At 38.9% G+C, this 13326-nt stretch overlaps 1 protein-coding gene and 1 long non-coding RNA gene across 4 annotated transcripts in view; one reads left to right on the top strand and one right to left on the bottom strand.

Moving 5' to 3' along the window:
* LOC309497075 overlaps window positions 1-6834 on the bottom strand; it is a 77508-nt gene extending 70674 nt beyond the window's left edge. Inside the window, exons 1-2 of the long non-coding RNA XR_014205354.1 lie at window positions 6587-6834; window positions 3416-3617 (exon numbers count right to left, since the gene is read on the bottom strand). This is a non-coding gene — a long non-coding RNA (uncharacterized lncRNA). The remainder of the gene's footprint in view (window positions 1-3415; window positions 3618-6586) is intronic.
* Window positions 1-11854, top strand: part of LOC309497026 (uncharacterized protein) — a 42432-nt gene extending 30578 nt beyond the window's left edge. For all 3 annotated transcript variants that reach the window (XM_082167284.1, XM_082167283.1, XM_082167285.1), the window contains exon 3: window positions 9043-11854. In XM_082167284.1, the coding sequence (XP_082023410.1) occupies window positions 9043-10079 (1037 nt within the window). In that variant the 3' untranslated portion in view covers window positions 10080-11854. The remainder of the gene's footprint in view (window positions 1-9042) is intronic.
* Window positions 11855-13326: the final 1472 nt, after the last annotated feature.

Genomic DNA, 13326 nt, shown 5'->3' with positions numbered 1-13326 from the left:
TAATTATGCAGTCTTTAACTTATAATACAACATTCTTTATTCTTTCAAGCAGACATATACAGTATATACATAAAATATAATTAATCCTTATTAAAGCTATTAAAGAGCAGTGAATGCTTTTCTCTTTTTATTTTGTTGTTTGAATAATATTAAGTCTAAGTCTACGGACGGCATTAGGTTTATTACGCACTGTTACTTTAAGACCGAGTGCAGATCCAAGAGCTTTCAAGACCGAGTGCACTGATGCACATCCGAAATTCTCACTACTGTACATTCTGTAAAGACATAACCGACTGTGTTAACTCTCCAAAACGGACATTTAGACATAATGCTGTGTATTTGTCCATTCAGATGCGAAAGAGAGCTCAATACCTCGCGCGCCGTATAGCGATCTATGTGCAGGGCTGCATGCTTCGGGTCGTGTGTGTGCGTGTGTGTATGTGTACACAGAAAACATGCCGATTAAAGCTCTCGTTCGCGTCGTCACTCTTATTCAGATCTATCCATATGTCTGTTCTTCTCTTTCAGCATGTTACAGTACAATCTGCGCAATGCAAATCAGTTCTGAATGGATCTTCCTCAATTGTCCCTCTAACATTTTCATCTAGTTTTTATTTGTTATTAGTTGTCGTCATTTAAAACTGGGTTTTATTTATCGTCTCTTTTTCGTCTGCGAAAAAAATGTCAAATTATTTATTTAACGAAATGAACACTGCAGGTGTCATTACCTTGTTCTTGCTTATGATGACCGGCCTCATCTCTGTCTTTTTCCACAACTTCGCTAAAGCTAGCTACCGTTAGCTGAGGCTGAGCGTAGCTGGTAGAGGGCAGCGATTCTTCCAAACTAACGACATCCTCCTCTTTATCGTTCTTAGCTCTTTTAAAAAACCTATTTATTCGCGGGACATTTTTAATAGCAGCCGCTTCTTTATCTTCCCTTTCCTTCTTTTTTTTTTCTCTTTGCAGCCCCACTGGGCTTTTGATTGCTGTCCATTTTCTGCAAACACCAACTATCCGATAATATTCTTTATTCCCGCTCACCTTTATCATTAGCCAATCAACACAGTGCATGCAGCCTGCCAACTGACATATAATACAGACAATCCAGATACAATTTTTTTTGTAAACAACTTTTTTAAAATTCTGATTGGATAATAATCAAGATCGTATACTATTTTTATGTAGCACAAAAAAAGAAACAAGTTAAAAAGTTAACAAGATTTTAATAAAGTATTAGTAAATGTTGAAATTAACAATAACAAAGATTAATAAATGCTGTATAATTATAGAACCTTTAGAACCTGAAGCTAAAATAGGTGTTTTTCACATATTTAGATTTTTTGACTGTAAAATTCTAAAACAATGTGCTAGCTTCATGTGCAAGGTGTCATCTTTTTCAGAAAAAGATTAGCTTTCAACAAATTACAGTTATTGACCATTATTGTGCGTGGTGAGTTTGTAAATAGAATTTAAATAGACAAAAAGAATAAAAAACAAGAATACATTTTCAGATTTTTATTTAGAAAAAAAACAGAAAAATCACGAACGAAAGTCTTTTTTTGTGACATTGGGTGGCACAGTTTTCATTTAGGACACTTTTTTTTCCATACACGCACACATACAAATGCGTCCATTCATAGGCACGCATGCATACAACATGTAAAGATACGTGAAAGAGTGACGGCCATCCGCATCCCAAGATTCATTAAAAATCATCCCAATCCCCTCTTCTGCTGTCTATTAGTACCATACCACTTCTTTCGCCATGTATTTGTTCGTTTCTTTTATTACTTTATGCGATCCAAAACACTCTAACCTACCGCGCTTCATATCTCTCTGTTCAAATCCTTCCTTGATGCTCTGCCAAAAAGCTGCTGCCATTTCCTGACGGAAAGAAATTACCGTAATAAGCCGTATATTGCCGAAAAGCGCATGTTGTCTACTGTCAGGGGCAATTTGAATGGTTTTGATAGTCCAAACGGTTGAAGAGTTACGGCACAATGAATACAGCTTGCTGATCTGTGTCGGCGACGACACAGCCGGTTCTAAAGGGATAAGTGCAGTTCCGAAAAATCCCATCACGGAGGGCCCCTCTCTGCGCAAGGGCCCCTGGGCACGTGCCCAGATTGCCCGTATGGTAGGTCCGGCCCTGCGTTTACCTCCAGTCTTTGTGCTAAGCTAGGCTAGCGGTGGGTGCGTCAGACAGAGTTATGGCACGCACGGAGATGAGAAGGGTATATATGGACTTATCTAACTCTGGGGGATACGGTGAATAAGCTAAAGTCCCCAAAAGTCAGCATGTTCCTTAAACATTGATTCCATGTGACAATATTAGATCTAAAGTATGATTATGACAATGAATGGGTCCTGACACCTGTTGTCTGACTCCAATAGAGTTCAGAATGTCTCTAAATGTCGCTTTCCTGTAGCTCAGTGGTAAGAGCATTGCATTAACAACGCAAGATTGTGGGTTCGATCCCAGAGGATTGCACATACCTATGTATATAAATGTATAGGATAATGCAATGTAAGTCGCTTTGGATAAAAGCGTCTGCCAAATGCATAAGTGTAAATGCCAATCCCAATGCATCTTTTTCGTTATTTACATGTTTATTAAAATCACCAACAATTAGGACTTTATCTGCAGCCAATACTAACTCTGATAGAAAATCAGCAAATTCTTTGATAAAGTCTGAATGGTGGCCTGTATACAGTAGCTAGCACAAATCTCAACCGCCATTTATCATTTACACTAGATAGTGATTACTTCAAAAGAATTATATTTGAAACTAGACTTTCATTAATTCTGAAATTATTACTATAGATTACAGCAACATTTAGTGCTTTACAGCCTTTTCCTTTCAGACGTGGCTTGTTTTTATAACAGTAATCTGAAAGCCACAATATGTAACTTTTTTGCTTTAAAAATAGCAAAAATCACTATATCTATGTTATATATATTTTTTAGTTGTGTACTTACATTATCCCGACTGTTTCCAACAACTTTCAAACCAGGAGAAATGTATAATTTAATTCGAAGACACGTCATGTTTCTTTATTTCCGTTTTGTCGCCGTCAATGGTGTCATATCCGCGTTCTCCCTGGTTTCCGCTCGTACTGCCATAGTAACCAGAGCCCTCTGATAGTAACCAAGGCGACAGACGTGGACAACTGTGTAGTTCGTAATGTCTATCTGCACGGCAATCTGACCATGGACCATCATATTATGGACCATGGCAAGCAGACTTTGGGTAAAAAAGGAGAACTAAAACGAGAATCAATATCAGCGCGGTGTTTTCGAGATGCCGAGAGCTCCACGTCCGAGACTTCGACGTGTACTTGTACGCTCCTACATGTACTTTATTAAACAGGTGAGCACATTTACATAAAACTAATCAATGTTATATAGTTCAACAATGATAAAATGTTAGAATATGATCTGTATGTTATTCTAATGTTGATCTAGCTAGCTTACTGCTAGTCTCATACAGACAAACTAACACAGAATAACATACATTTCATCACATTCAAATGCAGTTTAGTGTGATAGTGTAATGTTAGACCAAGTGAAACAGCGCTGCGTTACCTCACAAGTTTAATTTGTCTAATAAACTGACCTGTATGGCAAGCTGTTTTAACATTTAATCCTTAAAACCTAATAGTATCTATTTTCATGCTACTAGTACTTATTTTTTAGATACTAGTATCTTTTGCATTAAGTACTAGTACTTATTCATTAGCTACTAGTGCTTATTCCTTTGGTACTAGTACCTTTTTAAAGATACTAGTACTTATGCATTAGATACTAGTACCTATTCAATTGGTACTAGTACTTATTCATTAGTTACTAGTATTTATTATTATATACTAGTACTTATTAATTAGATACTAGTACTTATTCATTAGATACTAGTGCTTATTTCAGTAGTGACTAGTAACTATTATTTTGTTACTGGTAACAAATTATTTTTTTTGCCATTGACTTCTTGTCACGGTTCATAAATCCTATGTCTCTTTCTTGTCTCGTGTTCTGTTGTTGTGTGTGTGTGAGTGCTGATTGTGTGGGCGTGCCGGCTCATTAGTGCTCATCAGCAATCCAGCTCATCATTCCCATCACCAGCTGCAGCTCATCTCATCACCCTATATATACTCACCACTTTCTCATCCCCTTTGTCAGATCGTTGTTTGTGGTGTCCTGGTGTGTTTTCCAGTCTGCGTTCGAGTCTTGTGCCTTCCGTGTTCCTGTTCGTGTTCCTGTGGATTTACTTTGGATTATCTCACCTCTGGACTCATCTCATCGCACTGCTGCACCTTCACCACCGGGTTCATCTGGCCATCGGGTTCCCTGCGCCGCTAGCCTGTTCTCTGGACGTTACGTCAATTATTATCAATAAAAGAGTTTACTTGCATCTTGCTTCCTTCCATCATTTCATGACACTTCTATGGGGATCTGTCATTCAGATATCAACTATTCAGTTCTGACTAGTATGTATTCCAACTGTGACTAGTACGTATTTATTATATACTAGAAGTTGTTTATTAGGTACTAGTACTTATTCAATAGATACTAGTACTTTATTCATTAGGTACTAGTACCTATTAATTAGATACTAGTACTTATTAATTAGACACTAGTATCTTTTGTAATTGTTACTAGTAACTATTCTTATTTTACTAGTCACAGCTGCTTTTTTACTCTTCTTATGTTATGACTAGTCAGAACGGCCACTGTAGAGTTCAATTAAAAATCGTACTAGTAAAATAAAAAATCTTACTATTTACATTTGGAATAAATACTAGTATCTAATAAATAAGTACTAGTAGCTAATTAATAAGTACTAGTATCTTGAATAAGTACTAGTAGCTAATTAATAAGTACTAGTATCTAGTAATAGGTACTAGTATCTAAAAAATAAGTACAGGTACCTAATGAATAACTACTAGTATCTAATATATATGTACTAGTCACAATTGGAATACACACTAGTCAGAACTGAATAGTTGATATCTGAATGACAGATCCACAATTTACAAGTCAATGACAAAAAATGTAATTTGTTACTAGTAACAAAAGAATAGCGGCGGTTTCTTCATTAGGGCGATCGGGCGACGCACCACCAAAGTGTGAAAGGGACTTTTTTAATCACAATCTCATTCAACCACAGAGTTATGCTAGCAGTCACTCACTGTTGTTCTGCCTCTGGATATAGTCCAATCAGCGCCAAGTCACGTTCTGTGGAGTACCGCCTCTTTTTGGGCGATTTCACTATGGCCGAAAATCGCCCAGAGTGTTCCCATAGACTTACATTCAAAGATTTTTTTTTCCGAACTGCAGGCACTGCAATGCATTCTCTATGGGTTCCGGGAGGGCTCGCGCTAACGTGCTTTCGTCATCATACGTAAACTTCACTTGTGCAGCGATTGGTGGAAACAAATATACCTCTAATAATATTTAGCCATAAGCTGAAGTGACATCAAATCATTTCCTCAGTGCATAACTTACATTTCACGGACATATTCTCCATCTGTAAATGTTAGAAAGTCAATATTTCCAGTTTGCTGTCATGAGAGGGCGAGCTTTCTGCAAGCTAAACTTCCGTGAACGAGCACCGCCGCGTGCATGCGTGCCGAACAGACGGAGCGCAATAGAATAGGAGCGCAATTATTCTGACTAAAATATACATTAGCACTAAATTATAAATATATTTAGCTAAAATATTTGTTGTTGAATATTTTTTGTTGTTGGTGAACATAAATGTGCTAGAGAATTTCAAACCTACATGTGTATTTTTATGATATTAGCTTTGTTTTTTCTTCTTTAAAAAGCATTATTTTGTTTTTAGATTGTAATGTTGCAATGTTAGAATGTAATGTGATTTGACCCCTTTTTTGGATAGACTGCAGATAGACAGCAAGGTTACACTATGTTTGTTTTTATAACCTTCAATATGAACATTGTTTGTAGGACAATATTGATCAGGATATTAAATATTTGTAAAAAAAAAAAATTAAATACAGTTTGTTTGTTTTTTATAGAAAAATAATAATTAAATACTCAGATTATACCATACATCGCAATTTAGCCCAAAAATTCTGATTTATTTGGCAATTGGCTATTTCCCAACCCTACCGGCTGAAGTTTTAGCTAAACTTTAGACTAAAGATAGCTACATTATTATCACTGTTAAATTTTTATTTAACAATTAGCCTACATTCAGTCCTGGATTAATAATTCAGTTTGTTGTGCCCCCCCAAATTTTTTTAGCACCAGCCGCCACTGCTTATGTACTTATGTCCAATGAATAAGTACTAGTTTCCAATGAATAAGTACTAGTAACTAATGAATAAGCACCAGTATCTAATAAATAAGTACTAGTACCAATTTAATAGGCACTAGAATCTAATGAATAACTACTAGTATCTTTTGAAAAGGTACTAGTATCTAAAGAATAGGCACTAGTAGCTAATGAATAAGTACTAGTACTTAATGGAATAGATTCTAGTGTCTAAAATATAAGTACTAGTAGCATGAAAATAGAGACTGGTAGGTTTTAAAGATTAAATGTTAAAACGGCTTGCCATAGACCTGTGAGTAGTAATTCTGCACTTGCGTGTAGTTCGGTAGAATGAAATGTCCATATTCCTTTTATATCCGCGGGACTCGCGTCGCGTGTGGAGCTGATAGCTGTCTCTTAGCAATCCCGACCTGCTTCATATCACAGTCATGATAAAAACATTGATGTATTTACTCATCCATAAACATTATTAGATCGGTTGGCTTGACGTTGACGACAAGATCCATAATTCTTAGCAAGAGGTTAGCGACCCCTAGCGGCGAAAAAAAATTACATACTGTACGTTGAAGTGCTGCAAACATGTGACTATGGTGGCTGGTGTCTCTTTTTTCACATTCCGTGTAATAGAATGGCCAATAACTAGGTCACATTCAGCAGGATTCTCAGTGTCTCACGGTCACCCAGTTGCCCTGCTGCACGGGCTCTACTTCAGCCGGAACCGAACAGTGTACAGAGTTCACTAAGCTAGTCGCATCCAAAGCAATATCTAAAGCCCTTGCACTCTTACAATTAACCTCGATTAAAGCTTGGATGTGTGTCTCTAGTTCTGAAATCTTCCCGTCGGCCTGACTATCTCCCTGCATTTATCACATGTGTAGTCCTCACCGCTGACAGAGAAGGCTATGCTATACATGTGACATGAAGTGCAAGTGACAATAACAGGAGAAACCATTACTCACCGTGCTTGTTGACTGATCCTACTTACCACAGTTGTTTGATGGACTTGTAAAAGGCGCGAGCGCACAAGACGGCAAGCTCGGATGCCAGGTTAACAGGCTAGCGAGATACTAGCGTGCTGTGCTAGCGATAACGATTTAGATAAAAGCTAGCGATGCCAGATTAATTTGATAGGCAATATTAGACTATCTAATATATGTTGATGAGTAAGTTATATTAGCAATATAAACAAAAGGGAATGATAGTAAATAGAGATTAAAAGCAGGAAGCTATACGGAGCATACAGACGCAAACCAGCAGCTAGGCAGACAGGAGTGAATGATAAAATTTCCAATCGTTTGAGATGAGCAGACCCGTACCTCCAACCCCTTCTGGTCAGGAGAGGGGTGTGTGTGAAAGTGAAGTTAGTGGAGAGGGCAGCCGGTGTGGCAGTGTCCTCTGGTCTGATCCAGGTCTCAGTCAGGGCCAATAGGCTGATGTAATGAAATCAGCTTTGTTTACAGCGGACTGGCAATTCCAGAGACCGATAGGAAAAGAGAATAAAGTACTAGAAGACACCAGAAAGGTACGCAGGTTGTTAGGATTGTTCTGCCTCCTACATGTGACATTTGATTTATGTGTGTTACTAATAGTAGGGATTTGAAAGCACATAGTGAAAGAGAGGTCACAAACAGAAATATGAGAAAAAAGTTATGTAGAAGAGAAAAGAAATAACAAGAAAATAATACTCTAGTGCCTTGTCAGTGTCTTTGCTCGGTCGCACAGGTAGAGTCGCTGGTCTTCAACGAGAGCTGCCGCGTCTGCTGTTATACTACTTGCTTTTATACCCACCTGAAATGTGATGAGATAATACTCACCCTAGAATAAAGCAATAAAACACACCCTGGACAGAAGATCTCAGAGACAGAGCACAGGACATTGTCCTGTCCAAACTGTTCTCCTTCCTTATCTCTGCATCCCCCTCTCCCTTCACCTCTCCCCTCCCCCTGAGTCAAGTCACCAAAAGATCACTAAGAATGTCTATATATCACATATGATCGATCTTGTGAATTTATTGTTTTTCCTTTTCATGCAAGGTCAAGTAACAGAGCAGTCTTTGGGAATCTGTAGCCAGGAAAACCCCCATCAGTGATGTGTCAGTCTTACACTCTGAACACACTCACACAGCACTGCATGTCTCTCTCAGGAATGCATTGCTTAATTTTAGAGTCATCTTTGAGTAACTTATGTCATGTATTTATTATTTCTGAATTGGCTTTTAATCATTTACTTGTGTAATTGGCATGATACATTTTTACCTGACAAATAAATATTTGTTTTCTGAAATCATTATTTTTGTAGACTATGAGGTGGCTGGTGCTACCACAGCTCTGTGTCCAGGATAGGTAAAACTAAAGGAGCATATGAACGGAGCAGTAGGCATGTCATCTGAAGACCTTTTGATTTCTGTCTATCACTGATTTAGTCAGATTAAGCGTAGAGCTACTTCACCAATGCGATTTCAGCCCGTGAGCACAGTAAACAAACACTGTTTCCTAGTACAACTGCACTTAAATCAAATTAGAAAAAGATACAAAAACACTTAAAGTTACTGTCGCCTCCTGTTGGTTGACTGCTTCTTTCAGAGAAAAAACATTTTGACAAGACATACACAATTTACATTTGTTTAGTGGGTGTAGTATTTAGCATTCTTGTTGGATTTGATGTTTTACATGTCTAAATGTTTTAATGTCTGTTGCTTTGTGCCAATAAACTTGTGTTAACTTGTTTTTGTTTCTTTTCACCCTAGACTTGATGGAGCTGAAAGAGGAGAGTCAAGAACTAATTAAAATAGAGGAGAAAAATCAGTATGAGAAATGTCATGATTTCATGAATGGAGAAAAATCTTTTAGTTACTCACAGACTCATAAAACAGAAACTAGAAACCTTAAAGTCCAGATGAGAGTTCACACTGGAGAGAGTCCTTTTAACTGCCAACAGTGTGGAAAGAGTTTCAGTCGAAAAAACAGCCTTAAAATCCACTTGAAAATCCACGCTGGTGAGAAGCCGTTCATATGCCCTCAGTGTGGAAAGAGATTTGCACAGAAAAAAACCCTTGATGCTCACTTGAGAGTTCACACTGGAGAGAAGCCTCACACCTGCCAACAGTGTGGAAAGAGCTTCTCGCTACAAGGAAATCTTACAACTCACATGAGAGTTCACACTGGAGAGAAGCCTTTCATATGCCATCAGTGTGGAAAGAGATTTAGTCGAAAAAACAGCCTTAAAATCCATTTGAAAATCCATGCTGGAGAGAAGCCGTTCATATGTCCTCAGTGTGGAAAGAGATTTGCACAGAAAAAAATCCTTGATGCTCACTTGAGAGTTCACACGGGAGAGAACCCTCACACCTGCCCTCAGTGTGGAAAGAGATTCTCACTACAAGGAAATCTTACGACTCACATGAGAATTCACACTGGAGAGAAGCCTTTCATATGCTCTCAGTGTGAAAAGAGTTTCAGTCGAAAAAACAGCCTTAAAATCCACTTTAAAATCCATGCTGGAGAGAAGCCGTTCGTATGCCCTCAGTGTGGAAAGAGTTTTAGTCGAAAAAACAGCCTTAAAATCCATTTGAAAATCCATGCTGGAGAGAAGCCGTTCATATGCCCTCAGTGTGGAAAGAGATTTGCACAGAAAAAAATCATTGATGCTCACTTGAGAGTTCACACGGGAGAGAAGCCTCACACCTGCCAACAGTGTGGAAAGAGCTTCTCGCTACAAGGAACTCTTAAAACTCACATGAGAGTTCACACTGGAGAGAAGCCTTTCATATGCTCTCAGTGTTGAAACAGTTTTAAACAGAAAAGAGACCTTAATGCCCACATGACACACCACACTGGAGAGAAGCCTTTCACCTGCAAACTGTGTGGGAAAAGCTTTACAGTAAAAGGAAATCTTAAGACTCACATGACAGTTCACACGGGAGAGAAGCCGTTTGTTTGTGATCAGTGTGGAAAGAGTTTCAGACATAAAGAAAACCTTAATCATCATATGAGGATTCACTCAGGAGAGAAAAGTTTTACATGTCATCAGTGCAAAAGGAGTTTCACAGACAGGAATCACCTTAAGAATCATGTAAAAATTCACACCGTAGTGAAGCCTTACATATGCCATCAGTGTGGAAAGAGTTTAACAAACAAAGCACACCTTGAGAATCACATGAGAATTCACACTGGAGAAAAGCCTTTCACCTGCCCTCAGTGTGGAAAGAGCTTCACGGTTAAAGGAAATCTTAAGGTTCACATGAGAGCTCACACTGGAGAGAAGCCTTACAAGTGTCTTCAGTGTGAGAAGAGTTTCACGTATCACACAGAGCTGAAACGGCATTTGCAAACTCATTCTGAAAAGAAAAAGCCGTTTTCCTCAGTGTGATGAAATTTCGAAAAAGGAGCAATTTCAGCAATCATCTGTGCATTCACTCTAGAGAAAGTCAATTAAATTGTCACCAGTGTAATAAAAACATCACATTTACAAATACATTCTGAAAAGTCATGTAAATGTGAGACCCTGTTTCTTTTCCTTGTTAAAGAGTCCCCTCACAAAAAAATGTGTATTAGTACATAAAGTATATAATAAAGTAAAAAATAAAGTATACTTTCAGTCTAGTTTTAATGTTCTACTCAGAAATGTACTTAATGAAAAAAAACAAAAAAACAATTACACTTAAATGGATACTTCAGGATTTAGCATTAAGCTTTTTATTAGTAGAAAATCTGTAGTATTTTCGAATTACCGTGCTTTCCTCCCTCATATCCCCCTGAGACGAGAGATTTATGTATCTTTTGTCTGGAAAAAATCCTTCGATGACGTCATCTGAGGATTTTTTGGCCAGAGGCTAAAGACCACAGCCAGTAGTAGGGGCTGTCCCGCATGTTTTCAACCCGCCCATAGAGGGTGGGATCTCACTCACAGAATCTACACATAGTGTCAGCCATCTTTCTTTGGAAGCTAAGCTAACAGGCTCTTGTTCTGTGGAGAAAGCTGAGTAGTAGGGGTTACCATACATCCTCTTTTCCCCGGACATGTCCGGCAGTCGAGATCGTCCAAAATGTCCGGGATTCGGCTTTTGCTTTCTGCAGTCGCCATTCATTGTTTACATGCACACCTTTTGTTTCAATCTAACTAAATTCATTCCGATTGGTGAATCTGAATGTAGTGTTTACATGAACGCTAAACAAGTGATCGGTTGATCATTGGCGTTTTAACATTGCTCAGAAAATTCCCGCTCCTCCGTGAGAGATACAAGACTAGGACTTACAGATGGTGCGTCTTTGACTGCAGCGCGTCCTGCTCATCGGTAATCACGCCACCGGCCTTACGCCGTTCTCCCGCGGCTCTAGCCTCGTCCTGCTCGCCACAGTAAACATGATGAATGCCGACTGTAGAATGCAAAAGCCGAATCCCGGACATTTTGGGCGATCTCGAAATCCCACGCAGACTCATCACCATGGAGACTCACTAGTAGCCTTTTTTAATTGAGTTTTTTTCACATAGTTTTACATCCTCTCATAAACTTACATTGTTTGAAAATATTGATTTATAAAGAAAACATATGATCTTAATTCTGAGTATGAGCATTTTTGTGTAGTCCACTTGTAGGGTATATAGAATATATGGAAGTGAGCATCCCTATCCCCTACTCAAGGGCAGAGCCTTGAAGTGGGGACTTTGAAAGGAGCAGAGCATTGGCGTGCCATTATGTAGCTGTTTGGAACGCACATAGGCCCCGTTCACACCGCAAGTCTTAATGCTCAATTCTGATTTTTTGCTCAGATCCGATTTTTTGATTGGCTGTTCACATTACCTTTTAAAATGTGACCTATATCTGATTGCAGTGTGAACTGTTTGAGGTTTCAAACTAACCCGCATGCGCAAAAGAACAATAACAATGACATCAGACGCAGCACGCGGTTGCACTAAAGTTCGGGAGGTTATGGAGGAAGTAAGCATATTCACATTTATTTAAACATGTTTGTGTAATGGAAGCCGTAACATTAATGAGCAGATGCTGAGGAGGAGAAGAACGAAGAGAAAGAGAGCAAAATTGGCTATTTTTGCCTTTTGCAGGTTTATGGCTGCAAATTCACTACATAGGTCTGTGTGGATGCGTAGTTTGACACTGCAGCCACGTTATCCTGTGTCCCCGTTCTTCCATTTCGTGTGAATTTTTTTTAAAAACGGAGCGGTTACGGTAGGATCCTTCTAGTTTAGCTTGAATTGAAGCATCTCCCTATATAGGCTACTAATTAGGTCTAACACCTCACTCTCAAGTTTTTAATGTTAGGCTACTATCTATGTCTGTTGTCTAGGGCTTCATCGCCGACGCAGAATTGTGACAAATGTCGACGTAGATTGACGTAAAAGTCGCATCAAATCCGCCTTGGTTGTTCACACTGCGGCCGCATTGAAAAAAATCAGATCTGGGTCTGATTTAGTACCACATATGTATGTGGTCTAAATCTGATTTGAAAAAATCAGATCTGGGCTAGATTTGAGTGTTCACACTACCTCTGAAGAAGTCTGACCTGGTCACTTGACCCCAAAAAAATCTGATTTGGGCCACTTTTGCCTGCAGTGTGAACGGGGCCTTAGTGAAGGGAGCAATGAAATATCACCTAATTTCCACATTACCTTCACCTGGGAATGTTCCCATGACAGTTCAAAGCTAGACTAAAAACACATCTCTTTGACCTAGCATACACATAACACATTATAGACTTCTATAATTCAATGTTAGGCTGCATAGATTAGGTCAGCCGGAACCGGGAACACTTCCCATAAATCCTGATGTACTCGTTACATCATAAGAAGAATGGCATCTACACCAATTTTAGTGTCTTTGTTTATCCCGAGGTTTTCCCGCAGCCTGCCGGATCCAGGCCGTATCCAGATCTGACGAAGGACCTTCGCCTGGACCCGATGTCAACGCAGTGCTGAAGTGCCAACTAGTCTCTCCCTATGGAGGATCCCTTTCCCACTCTACAGAGAAAGCGTTGTCGGGAAAATTCATTTCACGTACCTACCCCGAAGTGTT

The sequence above is a fragment of the Leuciscus leuciscus genome (assembly GCF_965113295.1).
Source record: "Leuciscus leuciscus genome assembly, chromosome: 4".
Classification (NCBI taxonomy): Eukaryota; Metazoa; Chordata; class Actinopteri; order Cypriniformes; family Leuciscidae; genus Leuciscus; species Leuciscus leuciscus.
This window is presented reverse-complemented; position numbering and strand designations above follow the sequence as displayed.